Source organism: Copadichromis virginalis, linkage group LG19 (assembly GCF_057382275.1).
Source record: "Copadichromis virginalis isolate Kocher_CV1m ecotype Utaka linkage group LG19, C_Virginalis_male_GT1.1, whole genome shotgun sequence".
NCBI lineage: Eukaryota > Metazoa > Chordata > Actinopteri > Cichliformes > Cichlidae > Copadichromis > Copadichromis virginalis.
Genome location: NC_140636.1, coordinates 13,529,526 through 13,553,471, shown reverse-complemented (window position 1 = coordinate 13,553,471; position 23,946 = coordinate 13,529,526). Strand labels below are relative to the sequence as shown.

Sequence of the window (23,946 nt, the reverse complement as noted above, 5' to 3'; positions counted from 1 at the left end):
CGTCCACTTTAGTGGCAAGATCGTTCCAAGCATGTATGAGCGGGAAAAGTTTAAAGTTATGGCTGAACTGTCCCAGGCATCTTCTGTTGCTCTAACTACTACAAATGGGTGGAGCTGTCACGGTCAACAGAAAGCTACGTGACCGTGACAGCTCATTGTATCACAGCGGAGTGCGATATAATGACCGGTGTGTATTATTGTAGGGTCTACCTTACAATATAAAGCACCTTGAGGCGACTGCTGTTGTGATTTGGTTCTTTATAAATAAAATTGAATTGAATTGATGATGTTTGGATGCTGATCCAAAAACTGATCCGAACCGTGACGTTTTTGATCCGTTGCACCACTGCAATTTAGCATGGTTTTTTTTGTTGTTCTGTTTTTTGTTCTGCGTCCTGATTGGCTGTAGACCATGGTCAATCAATCTCGTGCCGTGTTTCTGGACATGCTAAAGGAAGGTAGAAGTTACCGTCCATGCAAACTACAGAGACCTCTGGTTTTAGCCAATGATTTCACAGCAAACTCCAGCAACCACTCACCAACCACTCACCAACCAGTCGCCAACCAGTCAGGGAATAATAATGTTTCCCTGGTAACCGATGGTTCAAACCTCTATAGGCCTCCGTGATGACCATATTAACGACACGCCCCTTCTATGACATCATACAGATGGAAGCAATGTTCCCTCTAAGCTGAGCGCGTGAGCAATCGCGCACTGCTGACACGGTCTCCCCACACATACAATCATCCAGCCTGAATTGGAATTAAAGTAAATACATGTATTTATTTTATTTTGCTGATTTTCTGTGCGGGGAGACTGTGTCAGCGGTGCTCACGTGCTCAGCTTCGAGGGAACAGTGGATGGAAGAGTCAAAACTCCCGCTTGCACTCGCAGCAATTTCATTATTTGAAATTATCCACATCTAATATGAACATCCAGCAGAGCAGCTTCCTGGGAGGAAAAGCTTTTACTAAAGTGGACTGTGGAGCCTTGGCAGTGGTTTTAAAGTGTGACTGCGGCGCGTTTCTGATCTCTTGAGCTCACTTGTCAATCAAAGCGCGTGGGTAGCATGCTGACATTTTCTTCTTTAGTGGAGGAAATTTGTGTTGCTGTGGGTGGCTCTTTTCCATTTATTAATGTGTGTTATTTAATTTTTATTTTGCCCAAACATGGTGAACATTTCCTGTTCTATTCATTCAGCATAAAATGGAACCAAACAGAGCGCGTGCAGAGCGCGTACCTGTCGTAGCACACAGGTGCAGGCGTGCATTATGTCTCCTGGTGGTAAAAAATAAACCCATCCACAGCAGTTTATGGTCAAACGCTGCCACTGATGACGATGCTTTTAAATTGCAGTGTACAGTAATGTGCGTACCCAATGTTGCTGTTTCTTTGTGTGTCGCTCTTACTCTCCCTGCCGCCTCCACACCGATGCGTGTTGTTGCATTAACGCGGAGGTGAAGAGTGGGAGGTAGAGGGCAAACTGAGAGGGCTACAAGAGGGATGGAGCGAGCCAGGGAAGAAAGAGAGTGTGGGAGTCCGAAGCATAGATACAGAACAGATAGATAGATAGATCTATTTGACTGTCCTTCTTTCTCCTTCGTTGCCTCATTTCTAAAACGTATAATGACGATGATTTCCCACGGGTAACCCACTCAGGTCAAACTAAATCTAGAAGGTAATGAGAGAAGGGGAGAGATAAAGAGTGATGATGAACGAGGGATGAGATGGAAAGGAAAGAGAGGCAGATGGAGAGGAGAAGTTGGTCTCTTTGCAGCTCCAAAGCTCGTAAAGCCCCGAAGCTGTGTGGAGTGCAAACGGGAGGGAGGGAGGCTGAGTCGAGGAGAAGAAAAGCTCGAAGGGAGAGAGAGTGAAAGGGAGAGGAGGAGGAGGAGGGTTTGCGTTGGTGTGTTGGCTGGCAGAGAGAGCGCTTGTCAAAAAAACCTTCCACTGACAGAAGGCATGATTCACAGCAGAGAGAGAGAGAAACAGCAGAGATAAAGAGAGAGAGAGCGGCGACAGGGCAGAGATGCCAGTTAAGAAAAACAAACGAGGATGCTGATTTGAAGCGGGATGACAGCACGCCAGCAGGATGGGACTGAGATCGACGGAGTGGATTGACTGACTGTGACCACGCTGATAAGGTTTTGGCTTTTCTATTGATTGGTTTGAAAAATAGAGCAGGTGGCGGTGGCAGCGATGAAAGAGAGCAGGAGAGGGAGAGGATGCTTGAGAACGAAGGCTGAAAGAGCTAGAGAGACCTGGAATTATTCTCAACTATCAATAGGCTTCTTTGACGGCTGATGGAAATTAGACAGCTCCGAGTGCTCACCGCCGCGCTGGAGACGGGTATGAGTGCGAGGACTGTGAAAAGCTTTCTGAAGATGTTCAGAACACGAGTCAATCAGTTCTCTTCATGTGGAGATGACAAGTTCTCCACATTCAGTTTGTGAATCTGTAAATTGTGATTTGAACTTTTTTCGTCTGCTGTGGTTCTGAGGTTAGCACATCTCTCAGTTTGTGTGCTGGATGTCAACATTTCAACAGCCTTTTGCAGAAAATAAATTAGCTTCTTGTACATTTACTGGTACAGTTTGTCCTCGGGACTGTACCCTCTCAGGTAACCGAGTCTTAATTTAACAAGGTGCAAAATCGGGTGCAGGAGGAGCTGTTCGTTTATTTTATGTAATTTTATTTTCATTCATCATCCACTTGGATGAGGGCCCGGTGGCGCCAGTGTCCGGCAGCCTCGCCTCTGTCAGTGCGCCCCAGGGTGGCTGTGGCTACAATGTAGCTTGCCATCACCAGTGTGTGAATGTGTGTTTGAATGGGTGGGTGACTGGATGCGTAAAGCGCTTTGGGGTCCTTAGGGACTAGTAAAGCACTATACAAATACAGGCTTAAAGCAGGCACCTTATACTGCTTACTAAGACACATTTGCCCTTTTGGCCCCTTGCAGGGCAGACATAGTTACCCTGAGTTTTAATAATTAGACCTGAACTCAATACATCCTGTTTGTGAAAGTCTATGACGTGCTAAAGAATGCTATGTGATGGACCACTTTAGTGCATTAAACCTTACACCAAAAATGGAAAATCAGCTCTGAAATTAAAATGGATAATTTGCAGGAATATTGAGGCCATTTTAAACTTATTTTCATCGAGCATTAAAGCAGCTGGTGCTGCATTAACATCAGTGTCCTGAAAGGACGTCTCACCTTTTAGGCTGTAAGAACTATACCTGTGTAAAATGTCCAAAGAGTTTAGCTAAACAGCCTTTTTGTAATAGCACCAGCAAGTGGCCAGGATGATGTTAGCACCTCTGTAATTGTGGATGTTGGTGCCGGTGAGTGTGCTAATGAGCCGGGTTTAAATATGCAACTCTCAGCTGTGACGCACGAGGTCAGGACTCGAGTTCCAAGCTTGCTTTTAGGCTCGACTTTCTTTATGTTACATTTGCTTCAGGCACGAAAAGCAGTGTCCAGAATGTTTAGGTAAAAAGCACTTGCTTAGGCCGAGGCACCAAAAATATTTGACTCCGTCTAGACTGAAAGTACTCGGTTACATGTAGACTAAAAACATACTCAGCTATGTTTAGGCTCAAGACATAGCTATGGTTAGCTAAACATAACTTTCATACTAGAGCAATAGTACTCATGTGAAGACAACAAAAGTACTTCATTAGGTTCAAGCTCCAAAAGTACTTGGTCGTATTTAGGCTAAAAAAAAATACTGGCTTATCTTTAGGCCAGAAAGTACTTGGTTAGTTTTAGGCTAATAATACTCCTGGTTTAAGTACCACGAGTATGCGGTTACCTTTAGGCTCAATTATGCTAAGTTAGCTTCAGGGCAGGAAATACTTGGTTATGTTTAAGATCAAAAAGTACTCAGTTATGTTTAGGCTGAAAAGTACCAGGTTAGCTTTAGAGTAGGAGCTTTTTGTTTAAGCCCAACAATTGAATGATTTTCTAACCTAATGAGTTGATGAGTTATCTCAGCTTTGGTTAGGATTAAACTACAAAAAGTACTTTGATATCCTCAGGAAAAAACCTAATCTACTAGAGTAAAAGTACACAAATAGGTACAGGAGCCAAAAGTACCTGGTTGTATTTAGACAGGGTACAGGGTTAGTGTTAGACCCTTGGTCAGGCTTAAGCTCCAGCAGTGACCTATATTTTCAAACTTAATTGAATCACCTCAGCTTAGTTTGAATTATCTCAGTTTTGTGAGCAGTCATTGAAATGACTGCTCACAACAGTAAAATATGGCGCTGACTGACACATGACAGGAAGTTACATAGATTTTCATCCATCTTCTTCCACCTGAGCATTTTCCATCTGTCACAGGCTGGAGGTGGAATACACCTTGGACTGGTTGCCAGTCTGTTGCCGGACTTTAGCAGGTTACCTATCCAACCAAATCCTGGAACGTCCACTGGCTGCCCCCTGTCAGCCACTAAGTGATGCAGGACGAATGAATTTCTTTATATGTGGACGGGGTTTCATTTCTGCAGCACTCTGTAGGCTGGAGGACATGGTTCACTATGTTCTGGACAGCACACTGCTCCCCTGAGTTTGTCAAATGCTCTGCAGGCACTGTCAGAGGAAGGTTTTAGAGAAACGCTCTCAGTTTACGATTAAACTTGAAATCGAATTCAGACTTTAACTTCCTGAGAGTGGTCACGCTCCAGCATCAACACAAGCTAAATGCATCTTTCTGTAGAGGTTCCCTGCAAAGTAAAGGCCATATCCAGGCTAGTCTCAAGCCCAGTTAGGGTCATTTTTCTCTCAGGACTGTGTGCAGCACCACCAATGAAGGAATTTCTATTGTCAACTAACCTGAATGAGAGTCCCTGTAATTGTGTGTTCATTGCTATTATTACCTAATATCCTGCTCACTGACTTTGATACATACGGAGAGACTTTTTCAGGCTCTTTTCCATGCAAATTATTTTTATTTGCTTTCTCTCTCCACAGCCAGACGAAGCTAATCATCGAGTACGGCCAGAATGAGACGAGAGGCTTTGACTGGATTCAGTCGTCCATCCACCGTCGCTCTGTCTGACGGACTGCCGGTCTGCTGGATGAAGATTTAATTGGCTGCGAACAAACACAGAACAATAAACAGCCAGAATAAATACAAATGCAGGCACATCGGGGGGAGAGTGGGAGAGAAGATGAGCTAAAAACAGCAACTGTGTGGACATAAAAACTGGACCCGTTTCATCTTTTCTTGCTGTTTTCCGAAAGCTGTTTGGAATATTTCTCAGAGTCGGATTCCTCATGTTGTTTGCACCGTTGTTATGTCATGGATTATTTGACGGGACGGCCACTTTTTTGCAGGAGTGTCATACTTTGATCATCAGAGATGCTCCTGACTTCTCATTAAAACAGAGAGAACACACGTCAGGAACATGTTTTTGAATGTGACGTTTTATTCTGGCATGGCCGTCTCAAACCCAGTTGCCATGTGTCCTTCACTGCCTGAATTTTTCTTTTAGATTTAGTCAAATTAACGACTTCACAATTCGCTCTTCAAGCTTCACCCGTGACTCCCACCAACCCCTCCCACCCTCAGCCATCCAACCAATCATGGGCAAGCCTCTCAGCCGTCCCGGGTGTTTCAGGAAAAGCTCTTGCTGCCTGGAGAAACATGGAATTGGGGATTGTGGAGTGGGAGGGCGAGATGGGGGGATGGAGGGGGGATACGGGGATGGCTATGTACCCCAGCGATCCATTTATGACACTATGTGCATCAATCAGCAGATTGACAGCCATCACCACCACCACCCTGGAGGGTCCATACGGCGAGACGGTTGCGGCGAGGGCAGTTTTAGCTACTCTACGAGTGGCTCGCTCCGAGTCAGCAGAGCACCCCCCGACATGTTTGACTCGCAGCCACGGTCTTTAACGCCAAACCCCTCCTTTGTTCGGCGCTTGGATGAGCGAGCCATCTATGATTCGCTGAAGCTCGGCGGTCAGGACGGAGATGACGGTGGCTGTCATTCGCCGGGGCGGTTCACCCGATCGGTTTCTCCCTCTGTGTCTTCATTCTCAGCTCCGGGTGTGTCCTCCTCCTCCTCAAAGAAACACCACCATCACCACCACCATCACCATGGAGACAGCACAAAGAGCCGAGACGGTCGACATTCCTGGAAAGTCCTGACGCCTCCGAAGCACCTGGAGTGTCTGGAGCTGACTACATCTGAAATGATGGACAGAGGAGGTGGATATCTAAACCCGGGGCACTACCCTCCAGCTGGGGGGCAGTCCTCCTCCCTCACCTCCCCCCTTATTTCTCCCTTCTCTGGCTCCCCTCTCTCCTCGGGCTACCACACTCCGGTGTTCTTCTCCCCCGCCAAACCTCGACCCAGCCAGACTCAGAGTTTACGCTGTTCACCTCCCCACGTGATCCAGCCCAGGCATTACTCCCAAACCCAGAGCCTCAGGCTGTCACCCCCCCAAGAGCTGAGGAGATCCCCTTACCGCTCCCCGCTGGTCCAACTGTCTGCTCACGACCTGGAGCAGGACCTCAGGGATCGAGGAGGAGGAGGGGGAGGAGGAGGATGGGGACGCAGCGAGCGAGAAAGGGAGTGGGAGAGGGAGAGAGAGAGGGAGATGGAGCGAGGGTGGGCTCAGCGAGAATGGGAGAGAGAGAGGGAGAGGGGAAGGCTGGAGAGGGAGCGAGCACGGGAACGGGAGAGGAGGGAAACATCTTTCGCGACCTTCGGGTATGGCCGACCAGTTCCTCTGCGTTCGGACAGAGACTCTGTGTTTCTGGAGTCCGAACAGGGTCTCGACACAACGCCATTACTGCTCCCCCAGCCCTCTCCTTCACCCTCGCCCAGCGCTGCCCCCAGAATGGGCACTGGGGCGGTGGGTAGGAACAGAGCTGGGTCAAAGGTCGGCCCTGAAGGTGTGGGAGGGGTCATGGTTTCCAAATACGACAATGGAAGCGTGGGTTTGGTGTTGGTTGATAGTAAATCTGGGTGTGGGCCAAGGTTAGTGAGCGAGGTTGGGGGTAGAAATGTGATGGAGGCTGAAATGAGGGCAGGAATACAAGAACACCATCGTGCTGAGAGCTGGAGCAAGTATGACAATGGATCCAGGCCCAGCGTTAAAAACGAAACGAGGATGGGCTCCCAGGTAAAAACAAGACCAGGGGGGCGGGATTTGGAAGGAAAAGTGCAGTCTGGGGTGGGGAGGGAAAATATGGCTCCATCTGCAAACAAGGAGGTACACAGGGCAGGGTCATCAAAGAGTGGAGAAAGATCAGGAAGGGCTGTAGCGAAACCAGAACCAATCGCTGAAGCTACACCGTCAAATGTGACTGAGAGCAGGGATGAGCCTGGAGCTAGAGCAGATCCTGCAGCTGGATCTGGTCCAGGGATGAAGCCACAGGGAGGAGCAGAGGTAGAGACTAAGGCAACTTCAAAGAAGGTGGAGAGACAGAGTGAGGCAGAAGCTGAAGTAGCTAAAGTAAATAAGGAAGTTGTTGCCGCAGCGGAGTCCAGGATGGAGGAAAAACCTGAGACCGATGTTACAATTGCTCCTACATCTAAGCCTGAGGCAGCAGTAGAAGGTGGAGCTGGCAGTGAGACAGGAAATAAGACTAACAGTGAGCGCGGGGTTGACACTGAAGCCAACAGCACCAAGACCGCAGACAAGGGTCCTACCTGTGCTGCGGCCGAAGATAAAACCAAGCTTCCTGCTGCAGATCAACCTGAGAAAAAGACTTTCAACATTGATAAAACCGAATCCAGCCATGTGGAGAAAAGTTCACGATCCAAGAAGTCCAAATCCTCCAAGTCCAGCTCCAGGACTCGACCAGGCACCGCCACGGGCCTGCGGCCAGGTGTGGTCAGCCCACGGCAGAGCAGAGCGCTCGGAGACCTCGAATCAACAGGCCCAGCTGAAGGCATCGAGTCCACGTGGCCTCGCCGAATCATCGTGAGAAAGAGGACCGTTCGTCAAGGTGGAGCACTCCACAATCTCCCCATCCTCCCCCCCCTCCCCTCCGTCCTCTCTGCGCTGGAGAAGAGACGCCCACTCGGCCACCTCCGTGCAGGCCACTTCTCAGAGAACCCTTTATCAAATATAACAAACTCCACCAGTATTGTGGGACGATGCTCGCTCAAAGAGCCCTCGCATCAGGAGCCGGGGTTGGGGTCCAGTTTGGTGGGCAGGGCTTCGCTGAAGGAGCAGAACTTGGAGCACTGGAGGATCTGCAGAGAGCAGGAGGAGCCAAAGAGATCCAAGAGCAAAGAAATACAAGGGGACAAGACTGAGGAGGAGAGGAAAGGGAATGAAGAGCGGAAAGAAGAGAAAGACAGAAAGGAGGAGAAAGTGGAGATGGACAAAGAGAAGGGTGGGGTGGGGCTGGTGGAGGAAACAAAACAAGAAAGAGCAGAGATGGCAGTCGAATTGAAAGTCCAAGACAAAGCAAACAAGTACAAGGAAGCGAAAAAAGGCAGAGATATCGAGATAACTCCTGAAAAAGTGGAGGAGAAAAGTATGAAGATAAGGGATGAAACTGCTGGGCGAGGCTTGGAGGAGGAGGAGGAGGAGGTGGTGGTGACATTACAGAAAGAAGAAGGAGAGGCGGAGGGAGGAGAAGGAGGCACACTTGGCGAGGAAGGAGGGGTGGAGAGCTGGGACGCTGTCCTTGATATGGTCAACACTTTGTGGGATGACGGTTGGGATAAAGGAGGAGCAGGAGGAGGAGCAATAGGCGATGCAGACTCCCTCTCGGGCTCCCTGCAGCGCTGGCCTCTCCTCCGACCCCCCATCGGGTTCGGAGGGTCCCACCCTCCCTCCTCAGCAGCCTCGGAGCTCAGCCTGACGGAGCTGGAAAGGAGAGCCCGGGAGCTGGACTCTGACCTGGAGCACCTCGACCTGTCTCAGCCCCTCAATCAGGAATCGTACCCAGCGCTCCTGGAGCCTCAGAGGGAGCGAGCGGACATGTACCAAACTCACCCCGGGCCTCAGAGAGAGAAGGCTGGCCTGCACACAGGTAAACACCGCACACACCTGCAGGAACTCGCACTCGACACACGGACGTTCACGCCGCTTTAGAAATCACACCTGACAAACGTGCTGGCAGCCTGAAGCGTTAGATGATGAGTTAGACGATACAAACACAGGAGTCAGTGAAGCTTACTGACGAACACGAGGCAGGCAGGATGAAGGTGAACACCACCTCGTTAGCTGAGAGCTGATTGGGAACAAGACAGGTGGAGACAAAGGAACACGAGGTCCGAGGAGAAATGTGACTGTGACCCACCTGAGTGAATTTATAGTCCAAACACGGTGGATAAAAGTAATGAAACATCTGTCGTCGCAGTCACACACTGACTTCTTGTTCCAAATTAAAATGAATTTGGCTCCAATAAAACACAAACCAAATCGAGTCTGTCAGTCGGGGTAACATTTTCAGATTTTCTAGGCTGTATTTCTTTATTTCTGTTTTACAACAACAGGTGTTTAATCCCTTTAAACGAAGCCTGGAGAAAGATGCTTTTGTGCTCGCTGTTTGTGCTCCGCCGGTGCAATCACACTGCAAACGCTGAGCAGGTTTTGGATTTCAGTCGCTGTTCTGTATTGTTTGTGACTCAGAGTTTAGCTGTGATGCTGGCTGTGAATTATTGGACCAAAACAGGAGGTGGTGGTGAGCTGGTGCCAGAAGCCTGCTCCTCCAATCGATGTATTTATTCACAGAATTTAGAAGAAACAGCAGCAAAGCATTTAAAAGACATGAAAAGAGTGAAAAGAAGAAACACAAACAAAAGTCAATAATAGAGAAGATCAATCATCTATGAAAACTTTATAAAAGCTTCACAAAAGCCTGTTTATGAAGGAGGTTTTAACAGTTTGCAGTGAGGAGCTGAAAAACTGTTGGGAATGCTGCTGTGGGAGGCAAACCTGAGCCGAGCTGTTTCCCACTGCTGGAGCCCCTGCTGGACCGTAGAGGAACTGCAGGTTCAGGTGTGCAGCCACTTGCAGCAAAGTCGTGTGGATGAATGTTCCTGCATGTAAATGTAAAATATAAAAAGCAGTGATAATTGTTCAGCACAGCAGGGAGTGGTGTTACCTTCCCCCTCGTGGGGGCGGTTGAGTCAGAGCCAGGTGGAGATTTGGAAATGCTTCATGAACTGTAGCAGCAGTGACAGATTCACTGGTCCATAAAGGAAAAGTCAGGGCTTTAAAACAGGAGCGTTTCTGCTTGATTGTCATGTGAGCAGTGGCTTTCTTTGCTTAGATCCTTCCAGGAACCAAAGAAAGCCTCGGATACAAAACAGTGGGGAAGAAAAGGCAGGATGCACTGGTTATAACTGTTTCTCTGTTTAAAAAGGTAAATATGTGATGTTCTTTTCAGGGGTGGGCAGCAGGTCCCAGGTCAGCTTGGAGCTCAGTACTACAGCCTCACTGGCTACAGACGCTGACAGACCTCCCGGCTCCTGGTCAACCAAATCTGCCGGGACGTCCACCACTGGCACAAGGTAAGGAATCTAAAAGTGCAGGGCTCTAGACTAACTTTTTGCCATGTGCCAGTACACCTAACTTTTTAAAGTTAGGTGTACTGGCACAAAAGTTAGGCGCACACAAATTTTATAATAATTTATATAATATAATGTGTTTTTCTGGATACACTGTGCTTTTTCAGCATTCAAAGATTGATGACACCGTGTCAGAGCACTGGCTATGAATTTCAGAAGGATCAGGCCTTAACTTAACAGAAAAGTTAGCAATAGTTCTTTTCCTATTACAGCTACATCCACTTCTGTCGTGCCTAGGCTGCTCACTAGGGCTGGGTATCATCACTGATTTCTATAATCCATTCGATTCTGGTTTTCAAAGTCCCGATTCGATTCAACTTAGCCAGAAGAGTCAGAAATATTATAACTCTGATCATTTATCAGTACTGACTTCATCAGAATTGTGAACATCACAGCAGATGCCTTTGTGTGAAAGTAACTGAGAATAAAACACAGAAAAACATGAAGGAGATTTTCCTGGTCTGGCTTTTTATAGCAGATAACCTTAAAAATATTCTACAATGTTCTGTATATAAAGTTTAAATTTCTTCAGTATTGAACAACAAAAAAATAGGCTTTCTTGTCCGAGGTCATTTAAGTGAAAAAAAGAAAAAGAAAAGAAAAAGACAGCAGTCACAGCGCTGTAAACAACGGTAGACTGGTGGGTAATAAGCGAATGAATAATACAGAAAACAGAGATTGGAGACGGGAAACTGTTCTTGAAGTACAGAGAGAGATAGAGAGAGAGCTAGCTGTGCATGAAGTGTGATTTTAATAGTCGTGGAAGCAAAACAGCAAAATTCATGACGACATTGATCAAATGTGAAGCGCAGTTTGCTGCTTCTTTTGCTGCTGGCTCGGTGAATTTTGGTTGGAGAGACAAAACCTGCAGCTCAGAATCAGCGCAAAAAGACGTAATCACAGCGCGGACCCGACACATCAGAATCGCTAAGCTCCGACAGCGTGTCCGTCTACGGGCCGTCGGGTGAGAAAGCCGAGAAAGACAAAGCTGATTCTGATGCGTTGGCTCTGTGTTTACGTCTTTGTGTGGAGTCCGTGTACCTGCTCTCATTTGCTGTTTGGTTGTTGTTGAAATGGTTTTGTGAGCTTTAATCTGAGAATCTGGCGTTTCTGGCAAAACACAGTTATATTTAAAAGTTGATTCATGATTTAATGAATTGATATCGCTTTATTCAAGCTACTCACCTCCCACTTCCACCTGCACTTTCAACTGGACCACGGCCAATCAGAGAGGTCCCGCCCCTTACTATCTCTGATTGGTTTAGTCCACGATAGGGGCAAAATGTGTGTCTGTTGTTGACCACAGGGAAGGTTGCAGATTTTTTATTTATTTATTTTTTTGCTACCGGAACAGTTGGTCGCACAGGTGCAACCAAAATTTTTTTTTTAGTCGGACCACTGAAAAGTTTGGTCGCATTTGCGACCAAATTGGTCGCACTCTAGAGCCCTGAAGTGTCACTGCAAGATGCCAGAATCCAGGATCAGCCATGTCTCCACCCCTCAAAGGCCTGTCCTGTGTCTCGTAAACTGAGGACAGATACAGGTGTGTTTGAATGTAATGGGATTACTGACGGGAACAGGAACCAGTGCAGAAACAGCACTGGCAGCTAAATGGGCAGAGCTGTTTCTCTAAACTGGAGACCAAAACGATGTGTCAAGGTGATCAGAAAAACTGATTTCCATGGATGAAAATACGTCATATTCTGATTTCATACTCAGAAACAGGGTGGTTTAATTACACACCAGGCTGATTTTGAGCCAGAATCACACTACAGTCAAAATGAGCAGGGGGCGACCGTGGTTCAGGGGGTTGGGAAGGTTGTCGGTTCGATCCCCAGCCCTGTCTGTCCTGGTCGTTGTGTCCTTGGGCAAGACACTTCACCTACCGCCTACTGGTGATGGCCAGAGGGGCCGATATGGCAGCCTCGCTTCTGCCCCAGGGCAGCTGTAGCTACAACTGTAGCTGCCTCCACCAGTGTGTGAATGTGAGAGTGAATGAATAGTGGTATTGTAAAGCGCTTTGAGGGTCTCGAAAAGCGCTATATAAATGCAATCCATTATTAAAATAATGATGACCGAAGTTACTGCAGCTGTGCAGTGAATCCAGTGATGTCACTGCCTTTGAAATGATCACATGTGAGAAACTGAAATTGAGGAACTGCAGCACAAACAGTGATGTACAGTATATACACTGAGCAATAAAAACATCAGACTGTCTGTTTAATGGACTCGAGCTGCTGTTTTATTCGCTGTTATTAGCTTTTGTGTGAACGTCCCAGAACAGAGCGAGCTGTACCTTGATGAGCTGAATCATTTAAGCTTAAATGTCATCCAACTAAATGATCTCTAATCATATTCTTCAAACTGAGCTTTGAGGGCTGGAGCTGCTGTAACTGTGTTTGTAATCAGCATTGTTATGAAATCATTCATATGAAGCTGTTGCAGGCGTCACACGTTTTATTAGAAACTGATTAAAAACTGCACAGTTAACTTTCCTGTCTCTACCTGATCATTCCTCATGGCTTACAAATAAAGACACAAACCAAACCGTGTCACAGCCGCAGCAAAATTTAGAAAGTGAATGTATTTGTAGTGATGTGTCCATCACCCGGGATATCTGTGCCGATGGCTTGGGGCTGTGCGGCTAAAACAAATCAATGGCCTTGATCTGAAAAGTGGGTTATCACTTTAAAGGCTTCGGGGGGGCTGAGCACACATGGGGATGCTTCACCGCCTTCTGTCCTTTTCTTCTTTTCCAGCTCTGCTAAAGAGGACAGCTCTCCAGACTCCAACCTGACGCTGGAGTCCGACTCAAGCGGCGTTTTCCTCTCCTTATCCAATCAAAGCCAGGAGGAGGCTGGCTCTGACAGTGACCAGCCAATCAGTGGTTCCGACCTGGGCAGCAGCAGCACGTCACTGGAGAAAGATGGGGACGATGGAGGGTTAAAGGAGTGGGGGAGGGAGGAGAGCGCGGAGCTACAGTGGTGCTACCCGTCACTCCTCAACACGTGCTCGCAAGAAGACATCGAAGGCGAGAGGGAGGAGGCGGGGCGCGGAAACATGGAGGAGGATGAAGAGCGGGGAGAAGGCGAGGACAGAAGGAAGGATGGGAAGATGGGAATGGTTTCAGTCATCAAGAAGCCGTTAGAGCAGAGCGTTATTAAGAGCTCCATGGCTCTGAGAATTGAGGACATGCCCCCCAGGAAAAAAGTCACCCTCATGGGAATAGACTCCCCTCTTCCTCTGTCTCCTTCAAAGCAGCCAATCAAACACTTTCTAGATCCCAACCAGAAGCCAATCAGAACATCAGGACTGGACTGTGGTGACATAGATCCCTTCGTCCAGTCGGACAGCTTTGTTTACCTTGCTGTGTCTGCAAGACCTGCCTCCAAAGGTGAAGTCACCACGGTGACAGAAGCCCACAACGTGAAAAAGGACAGTATACACCACCACACACACGGCACGAAAACGCACGTGGATCCGCCTAACCCCAACTGGGACGCCAAGCCAACACAGCTCGCCCCACAGAAGCCAGAGGAGGGAGATTTCCTGTGCACCGACAGCTTCGTCTACCTGGCAGCTCCAGCCTGCCTCCTGCTGGGCCCTCCAGGAACTACAGCCTACAGCGGCAAGTGAGTATGCACTCGTCTACACTTCACCTCTCAGCTGAAAGAGATGTATTCATTTATAAAAACCATCCATCCGATCATCCGATCATCCATCCATCCATCCATCCATCCATCCATCCAGTCATCCAATCATCCATCCATCCATCCATCCATCCAGTCATCCGATCATCCATCTGATCATCCATCCATCCATCTGATCATCCATCCATCCATCCATCCATCTGATCATCCATCCATCCATCCAATCATCCGATCATCCATTCAGTTTTGGTTTCTTGTGCAATCTTTTCACTGTCAGCTAATGTCTCAGTGACACTAGAGTAAAAATAGGTTGCCGGCCTCCTTACCACCAGGAGAAACTGGTGGTTGCTCAGTGATTGCATTGAATGTTTGGTGACCAACTGGCGACATTCTAGTTGCCCGAAGGTAATATCTTCCCCTGTGAGAGGCAACCTGTCTCCCATCACAGTCTGACTCAGACTGACTGCAATCACTCTGAGACAGATTGGTAAAGGTTTGAAATAATCAGTTTGATTTATAATCACACACAGATTACCAACATTCCAATCAATCACTCGCATCAGTCTGAATGAGCCTGCGCTGATGAGCACCAGGTTAAAAGCAGAGCTTTAGTGCTTTTAAAAAGCACAAATGATGAAGATACCAGAGGGGTACATCTGGCTTTCTCTTCTGTTTTTTAGGGAGTCCGATTCGGAGAGCTCAGGTTCGGGAGCTGCTGATGTGTCTGTGCTGGGTTGCGGTTCAGTGGCAGGGGACAGCGATTGGGACTCGGACCTGTCCGACTCCGATCCGAGCCGCTCGTCAAGGACCTCCGCCACTGGGAGCAAATCTGGCCGTCCGAAGCGGCTGCCCGCTGAACCTGACTGGGATTTATTCGGAGAAACCACTGAACCCGAAGTGCTGAGCGAGCTCTTCACGGAGCAAGACAGGAACAACAACGGCATAGCAGAGAGAGTTTCCGGGGTTACCACCAGCATGGCAGCAACACCGTCCGTCCCCATGGCAACTCAACCCGCCACTCCACCGTTGAAGAGGATGTCGACCGTGGAGCAGTCATTGACGAAGAAGGTGACGTGGCAGTTTAAACCTGCTCAGAGGTCGGTGTGCACGGGAAGCAAGAAGGACAAAGAGAGGGAGGCGATGTCGTCATTGGCGGGAAGGTTTACTGAACTCGGAGGTGGCGAGATGTACAGACCCACCCCTTCATCTTCATCGTCTTCATCGTCGTCACCATCGTCATCGTCATCCGGCTGATTTCTGAAAGAAAAGCTTGTTTGGAGAAGCTTTTGATGGGCTGAAGAAAGGTAGAGGCGAACTTTAGCTCCTGTAGACCTGCAGCTTTTGCCTGTCCGTTCCGAATTCTGTGTCTCGCTGCTGCCGTTGCCTTGGATGACCTTGTAAAGGCTGCGTTGCATTTTCTTCAGTTAGTCAACAAGTTATTGTTATTATCATATATCACTTTAAGTTGGGACGGTCTTCACAGAAACAGCACCGTTCCTGTACAGTTTTACTGACTGTCGGTTGTTTTTTTCACTCACACGTTACATCCACGTCTGTTAAAATAACAGATCCGAATAATTCTGTTGGAGTTTTATTCTGCTGAACGTACTCTGAGGGAGGATCCACCTTCAGACTGATTTCACATCTTATACTATTAGAGCCATGCTGGAATTAAATCACAGTGATCCGTAAAGTGATCTGAGTAGGAGAAAGTGGTTTCTGCTGCTCTCTGATTTTTACGGATGTAAGAGTGTAAACGTCTCGCCTGCTCCCCCACGTCTTTGAAGACGGACTTTTACAAACTGGCTGAGTTTGATCTCTACAGTCTATGGTGTGTTTTATAATCACAGCCAAGTTTACAGTGTATTTAACAGTGTGATAGTATATTTTGAACATGGAGATAATTATTGAGCAAAGTATTAATATATATATATGTGAGTGTGTGTGACGAGTGTGAACAACTAATTGAAGGATTTAACAATAGAGTTTAATTTAAATGGTTTATTTATCACTTAGACTGAAATTGTGAATGTTATAAATGAGCAATATGCTTACAGATACATGCTATATTCTATGTTTAACGCGCCTTCATTCAAAGGGAGTCAAATACGGCTGTTCTGTCAAACCTGCTGGTGTCTCACTGATACCTGTCAGGTGTCTTTTGGTGAGGGTCAAATTTGAAACAGCTGCCAAATTCACATGTAGAAGCAGGAGAGTTGGCAGTGATCAATAAAATTCTGCCGGCTGGTTTTATCCACCAAATACCGCGGTCATGTTTGGGTTAAAATATGTTTGCAACACGACACACTGAAAAGATGTTTCAGGATACTCGGCACGTGTGCAGTCAGTGCTTAATGTGCAGTTCCTCTAACGTCCAGCAGGGGCTCCAGCAGTGATAGACTCCCACGTTAAAACTTTACAGCAGAAATAAACACGTTTGCATTCACCCTACACCGGGGGGGGGGGGGGTTAGGACCTCACTTGTTTAGATTATTGGGGGCGTGGCCTCTTTGACTGACAGGTGGATGGTGACACAGATTGCTCTAGCTGCTAGCTGTCTGCTAGCTTCACCTGAACTGGACATCTGGACTGTTTTTGAGCTGTTGAAGCATTTTATACGACATCATCCGATCAATAACATGGCTGCTGTGAGGTCACTCTACTAACAGACTGTCCATGAAGGCAGAGCGAGAGTTTGCTGGGATTTTATTATGTTATTTAGCGCTGATCATTAGGTATCTGTGTCTGTGCGATGCTCCCAGCCGCAGGTTGCTAACCTCGGTGGCTTCAACTGGCACAGGCTGGAGGGTGGTGCAATTAATGTAGCGCTATTAACAGCTAATGTGTGGCACAGATGGAACATGGAGTGCAGAGATCTCAGCACACAGAGGCTGCAGAGACAGGCAGGGAGCATGTAGTGCTGGGAAATCACTGAATCACGACAAAGATTTATTTATTTACACTTTCTTCTACTGTTTGAGGCTCTTTTAATAAACAGCTACTTCAGCGTGTTTGATTTGGGGGAATCTTACTGTTCCTGACACAACCTCAAAGGGATATGTCTCTCCTCCCACGACTGAACCAGAAAGCTTTGATTCGTTAGGTGAATGTGGAAACACGATGGAGCCACTGCTTTTTCAGCTACATGTGAAAAATGACAATAACATACAATCGCTAACTCAGGTTGTAGTATAGAAAAGAGTCTCGTTTTTAGGCCCAGCTGGGGCTCCGCTAAAATGCTCAATCGGAGGCTCCACATGGGGGCTTGTTAAACCAACTGTTAGTGCAGTGGTTGGGTCCATCTTTTATATACAGTCTGTGGTTTCTCTAACACCAGCGGTTTGACAGACGCCGTTATTTGACGCCCTGCCAGCGAGAGCGGGCTGGAGTGTTTAAATGTATAATAATGGCTGAGTTTGATTTTTATTTATGCAGCCAGATTTTGATTGTAAATGCAGTCTTAGACTCATGCAGAGGTTTTATGTGTAACATTTTTAATCATCAGGTAGTTCGGTTTTAAGTGCCATAAACAGCAAGACCACGGCTGAGATGATTGGTCGTCTTTGTCTCACACTGGGTTTATTTCTGCTCAGAGTACAGACTTCTTCTTTTGTAATCCTCCCCCTGCCATCTTTGGCTTTTCTGAGGAGGATAAACATGCTGGAGACGTTTTTCTCCTCGCTCCCCGCCGCCGTTTGTCACCGCTTCAGCTCTGTTTGTGCTGAAAAGCAAAGCAATCCAGGAGATTTCCCTCTGAATCCAAAGCGAAGTGCAGCCAGCGGGGAGGCAGGTGGAGCTGCCAGTCATCCCAGCAGTGGTTCTGCTGTTCAATCATTACATGATGAATGTGGTTATCATTCACTGAGCTAAAAAATGGGACAGGCAGCACCTTCCAAAGACATCGCAGACATGTCAGGTCACTGATGAGAGCGGCTGAAAGTCTGTTTTATGCACGATGTTGCTGATAAAGGTCTGACAGGCTAATCGTCCTCACATTTAGTCTTGTTGTTCTTAATGTAAAAGTGAAAATGAGGAACGAGGGCCAGATTTACTAACGGTTCATCACTTTTAGGCCTTTTTCTGGTTTTCATGAAGCTGCTGTTGACGAGATACTGTAATAAGGTCTTGGCCCCTCACACAGGGACCAATCAGTGACCTCCGGCAACCTGAGATTGCTAGGGACAAATGAGCATCTCCAACCAGTTTGCCAGAAACCCTTGAGTGAAATCAGCTGTAAAGAGGGCGCTGCCCCACAGATGTCTGTGATTGCTGACACGTCTGCAAACACTCACCAACCGCTGCTCAAACTCGCCTTCAGAATAAAAGTTGCATGTTTTGGTTGCCACAGTAGAGCAGAGCTTTTACGTTGGAGTCAGATTTTCTCTGGTTGGTGTTTTTCGGGTTGCATCGCCGCTCTACAAACAGAGAAATGGAAAACGTTTGACTCCACATGAGATGTTTTTCTTCTTTTGTGCGGACACTCAACGACTGCGGAAATCTGCTGCTCATCCAAATAATCTCATGGAGGTTTCAGGTGCAGCACTGTAAACCTCCAGCAGCTTCCAGCAGCCAGTCAGCGACCAGGTCTCTGGGCCTGTGTGACGGAGGCCTGCTGGTGTTATTGAACTTGAATTCAGAGTGTTAAATTTAAGAGTATCAGAGAGCTCAGAGTGTGAAATGTCGTTTTAAGGAGCTCTGACCTTTGTTAGAGAAATGCCTGCAGCTTCTGGCTGCAGGGAGCAGTAACAGTAACCTCACTAACACTCGGATCGGTCAGGAAATGTTTGAGCATCCTTCAGGTCAGCTGTTCGTCAGCTGTTCGCGAGTTCAGGTTTAGATGGTAGAACTGATGTGAATCTGCAGATGCACTGCGTCACGTTTGTCATCGCTTATTTTTGACCTGCTTGGTGCTCTGTTGCTCAGTTGCCTGGTTGCGTTGCCTGTTACTGAACTAAACTGGCTGTGTCTTTGTGTAAATTTGGTGCACTGCTGGTGGATCACCTGCCGAATGCACCTGATTAGTAAATCTGGCCTCAGAGTTGCTCGTGATGTTTGAAATTCTGGATTTTTAGCCTTGCTGGGATAAGATGATGTTTTTTTTGCCATGAGCAGCTTGAAGCAAGCCGCACACAGAAAGGCTTCAGTGACGACGTTGATGATGATCTGTGTAAACCGACAGGATTTGGTCGGGCCTTAAACGCACCTGTCAGACTTCCCGGTACATCCACAGAGGATTGGAGTGTTTCATTAACATGCCTCTATTTTTAAATCTGCAGCTTCTTGTTTGGACTGTCTGAATGTCTTTGAGGTGAATGTTAATCGGGACACAGTTAATGACTGATGAAGGCTTTTACCCCTCATGTTAGACTATTCCTGGATGGGGCTTTTTTTGCACAGCGTCACCTCTAATCCCCGTGAAAGTCATCATTTAACAGGAAAAGCAAAATGAAGCTGTGAGGAGACTCCCTGGGCCCCACTGACCTCCTCTAGCAGGAGAAATGAACACAAATACATGACTGCATCACTGCCATGATTAAGAAAAAACAAAGACTAAAGTTTGGTTTCAGCAGAAAATGAGACAAAATGGGCTGCAGGAAAACTACTCCACACTTTTATTACTTCCAGGCTGGACGACTGTAATTCATGATTATCAGGAAGTCCTAAAAACTCCTTGAAAAGCCTTCAGTTAATCCAAAATGCTGCAGCAAGAGTCCTGACAGGGTCTAGAAAGAGAGAGCAGATTTCTCCTGTTTTGGCTTCCCTTCACTGGCTTCCTGTTAAATCCAGAATTGAATTCAAAATCCTGCTCCTCACATACAAGGTCTTAAATAATCAGGCCCCATCTTATCTTAATGACCTTGTAGTACCATATCACCCTATTAGAGCACTTCGCTCTCGCTCTGCAGGCCTACTTGTTGTTCCTAGAGTATTTAAAAGTAGAATGGGAGGGAGAGCCTTCAGTTTTCAGGCCCCTCTTCTGTGGAACCAGCTTCCAGTTTGGATTCAGGAGACAGACACTATCTCTACTTTTAAGATTAGGCTTCAAACTTTCCTTTTGCTAAAGCATATAGTTAGGGCTGGACCAGGTGACCCTGGATCCTCCCTTAGTTATTCTGCTGATGGTTTGTGATGCTCTCACCGTGACTTTATGCTGCTGCATTAGCTCTGTCACAAACTTTATTCTGTCTCAGCAGATTCCCTCTCCGATCCTCATTCTGTTGGAAGTTTCTTCCTGTTAAAAGGGAGTTCTTCTTCCCCAGACTCATCGAGTCCTGCTTGTATAGTAGGGCCTTTCCTTACCATCTAAATCAGCCTGAGATAAACGTTGTGACGTGGTGTTACATGAACAAAAAGCAGCCCTGCTCAGACTGAAGTTGTCTAAAGCTCCGAGCGACAGCGGCAGAGGACGTTGTCATGGGAATGATTGCATCTCCAAACTGAGTCTGAATGTTTTTGTCTCTGACAAGCTGCAGCCTTGTTCTCCACCTTCATCCTGTCCTCGGTCTCCTCCACCATCCCCTGATACCATCTTTCACACAGTTTGATTTCAGCTTTTACTGCACAGCAGCACCGTGTCATCACGTTCCTGCACAACATTAACGTAATCTGCTCCAGCCGCCGTGACCACTTGCTCTGTAAACATTACATTTAGTCAAAGAGAGCAGAAACTTCCACTGACAGCGGTCACAGACTGTGTCGCTCGTTCTCTGTTTCACACGTCTGTGTCTCGTCCTCCTCCACGTTGCCTCGTTTCATTCTGCAGCCCCGCTCGCACTCGCCCTGCAGCTGTCGCTCAGACCTGCAAATTCTAATTACGTGATTATCTTTTCTGTTCAGACAAACGGTGCTCGCTCGGAGCTTTTTAGCTGAGACTCGCTCTTTCCTCCCAAAAAACACACGCGTGTGCACCAGCGTGCAGCTGCCAGACGATCAGAATCAGCAGTTCTCAGCTTCAGTCACCGTGAAAGTGATGGAGGTATTTGGAGAGGATTTGTCATAAATCAGTAAAGGAGTGCATGTTTTACTTGAAATCTTTAAATAATCAAAGCGTTCACATTTTGCTGCTTTAGCCTTTGCGGACACTGGGACGTCTGTAAAGTCGTGCCTGTTTCATCGATCCGAGGTCTCGTCACACAAAGTACAATCAGCGGGACTCCTTTCAGAGTCGCCTCCTTGTGCACCTCTGGACCACTTCCTGTTTCGATCATCACTGTACATCTGGTCACTTTGCCTCTGAGCTGCACACCGCATTCTTTCCACTGACTCAAACTCTTCGCTGTAGAACCGGACATCCTGGGAAAGGTCCAGAGGTGCACACAGAGCTGAGCTTGAAGGAGAGACTGGCTGAATTTAAATAATTGCACCTTCTTTGCTCACTTTGTTTCTAACCCAGCTTCAAATCATGCAAAAGATCTGGGACACATCCCACCCACTTTTCACACCTGAGCAATATATAAACGTGGAGGGGTGGGCCGTGTGCGCTGCTGTGATCCTGGCCCTGTGATTCTATAAAAACGATGAGAAAACGGCTGCAGATCCAGTTTCCCCTGCAGCTCCACAGTCGGGCTTCGGGCAGCTTCTTGGTGATTTGCCGGCAGCTCCAGAGAGCGGTTCTTTTGAAGCCGACTCTTTCTTCTTGCAGCGATGTGACGGGGCATGGTGAAACTATCTGTGTAGTGACCCACTCTGCATGTTTGTCCTGACCCTGTGTTCAGGCCGAAGACCGAGGCTGTTTATGTGACACTGTTCATTGATTAATTTTTTTTATTTCTGTATTAAACTATTGGCTCTTTGAAGTGTTTCAGCTGAAAACCTGCATCTCACTGGAACATTTTCTAACCTGCTGCTTCACAGTCTGATCGACGAACAAAAGCTCAATAACCGAACGGACGAGTCAGACGAACTTTATCGACCTTTGAATTTCTGTTGCATCAAACTGTGGCAAAACATCTAGTTTCACTGTGATGGATAAAAACCACATCCTCTGCTGACTTTTGTAAAATCAGGCCTGCGTGTAATACTTTGCTGTTCATATCGACGCTGCTCACTGGTAAAGCTTAGCGATTAAGACCTGAGACGGATTCTTAGCTGGAAAATGATTTATGTGAAATCTTTTCGTGTGCCATATTCCCAAGCCTTGTTGAAGTGCATTATTGTACAATAAAGACTAAAGTTGATGGTGGCTGTGACTCTGGCCTGGTTATTTGCAGAAGCAGTAGGTCAGAGATCGGACTGCGTGACAACACCGAAGGAAACGTGAACATTTTAGTGAAGTTTCACAGTTAGGAAGGGCTCATTTAGCTACTATGAAATGACAGATTTATGGCCATGAGCCCAATGTGTGTCCACCTCCTCGGGCAGATGAAATCTTCCTTTACATGATGCTGTCTCCGACCATCAGGACTGAACACAATTCAAAAATAGAACCTTTTCAAATCGTTAGGTGCTGTGGACCAGCCGTGACCTTTAACCTTTTGATTTAAGGCTGGGATGCAGAGGCAGCTGAGTCAGTGCAGAGCTATCCCGAGGTGATCTGCGGGCTTTTATTCAGACAAATGCTTCAGGAAGTCTTTAGACAACGTTTCTCTTTTCAGCAGGACGAAAGTCAGAAACATCCGGTCAAAGAAACCGAAGAGCTCCTCAGGGCTGAGAGGTCGATATCCTTCACCAGACTCGGTGTGAAGATCAGACAGCATCACAACAGAGAGCTGCAGATAACAGCATCTCTGATTCAGGCAGGTCTGCTCAATATTTTTACTTCACTTCTGCCCAATGTCATCGTAGCTAACTGAAATAAGCTCAAGTCTAAAACTAGACCTGAAAAAACATTTCAATTAACTAAAGTAAAATAAAACCGAGCTTTTAAAAACACATTACTGAACAGGGATAACCCCTGAAGGTGTGCTTCAGGGCTCCAGCTTCTTCAGTTCTAAAACTGAACTGAAGAAGCTTCTTGGATAAGAGCTGAAACACCTCCAAGAAACTCAACAGTCGCTTTCCATCCGAGCTCCTTAGACCACCATGGCCTGGCTCACTAGGAACCTACACAGACACTATATAAGGACCATTTACCATCTGGGGAATTTGGAGAACAAGTCAACACTTCACACTTGTGATTGGGCTCCTCAAATCCTTCCTGGACCACCTTTGCTTTGTGGCAGGGCACATTATCCTGCTGAAAGAGGCTGCAGCCATCAGAGAGTACCCCAAACAGGTTGATTGTGTTCATCTGGATGTTTTCAGTGGGAGAAACGTTTCATCCAACTGACTTCTTCAGTCTCAGCTGACTGCAGGTTTGCCCAACCTTATAAACCCCCATTGTTCATTCAGTGGGCTAGTTTCAGTCGTTGTGCAAATGTATTGTTTATAAGGTTAGTGACGAAACACTTCTCCCACTGAAAACATCCGGATGAACACAATCAACCTTTGGGATTTACTTACCTGAAGGATTGAGCCTGCATCAAGACCATCAGGGAGTACCGTTTCCATGACAGGGTGTGCCTGGACCGCTAAATAACGTCCACATGGATGGACATTATACAGATCATTGCCCAAAGCCACTGATGTTCAAATAAAGCCGAGACTTCAATGTCCAGCCTATTCGAATACTTCCTGCCAGTGAAAGAGTTCAGATAATGCAATGAAACAATAAGAAAGTTTGAACTGAAGACAAAGAGCTCAGCTGGAGTGTTTGTTGACATCTCGTTTCCAGGGTTAAGGAGGACATTCAAGCTTAACAAG

The 23,946-nt window shown here is 47.0% G+C and overlaps 1 protein-coding gene across 1 annotated transcript; it reads left to right on the top strand.

Annotated features, from left to right (window-relative positions):
* Positions 1-1,863: 1,863 nt before the first annotated feature.
* LOC146685739 (uncharacterized) lies at positions 1,864-22,387 on the top strand. Its single transcript, XM_085441090.1, has 5 exons — positions 1,864-2,145; positions 4,977-9,012; positions 10,375-10,498; positions 13,315-14,187; positions 14,886-22,387. Exons 2-5 carry the CDS (start codon positions 5,592-5,594, stop codon positions 15,457-15,459), a joined length of 4,992 nt encoding a protein of 1,663 aa, XP_085297216.1. The 5' UTR covers positions 1,864-2,145; positions 4,977-5,591; the 3' UTR covers positions 15,460-22,387.
* The last annotated feature ends 1,559 nt before the right edge of the window (positions 22,388-23,946 follow it).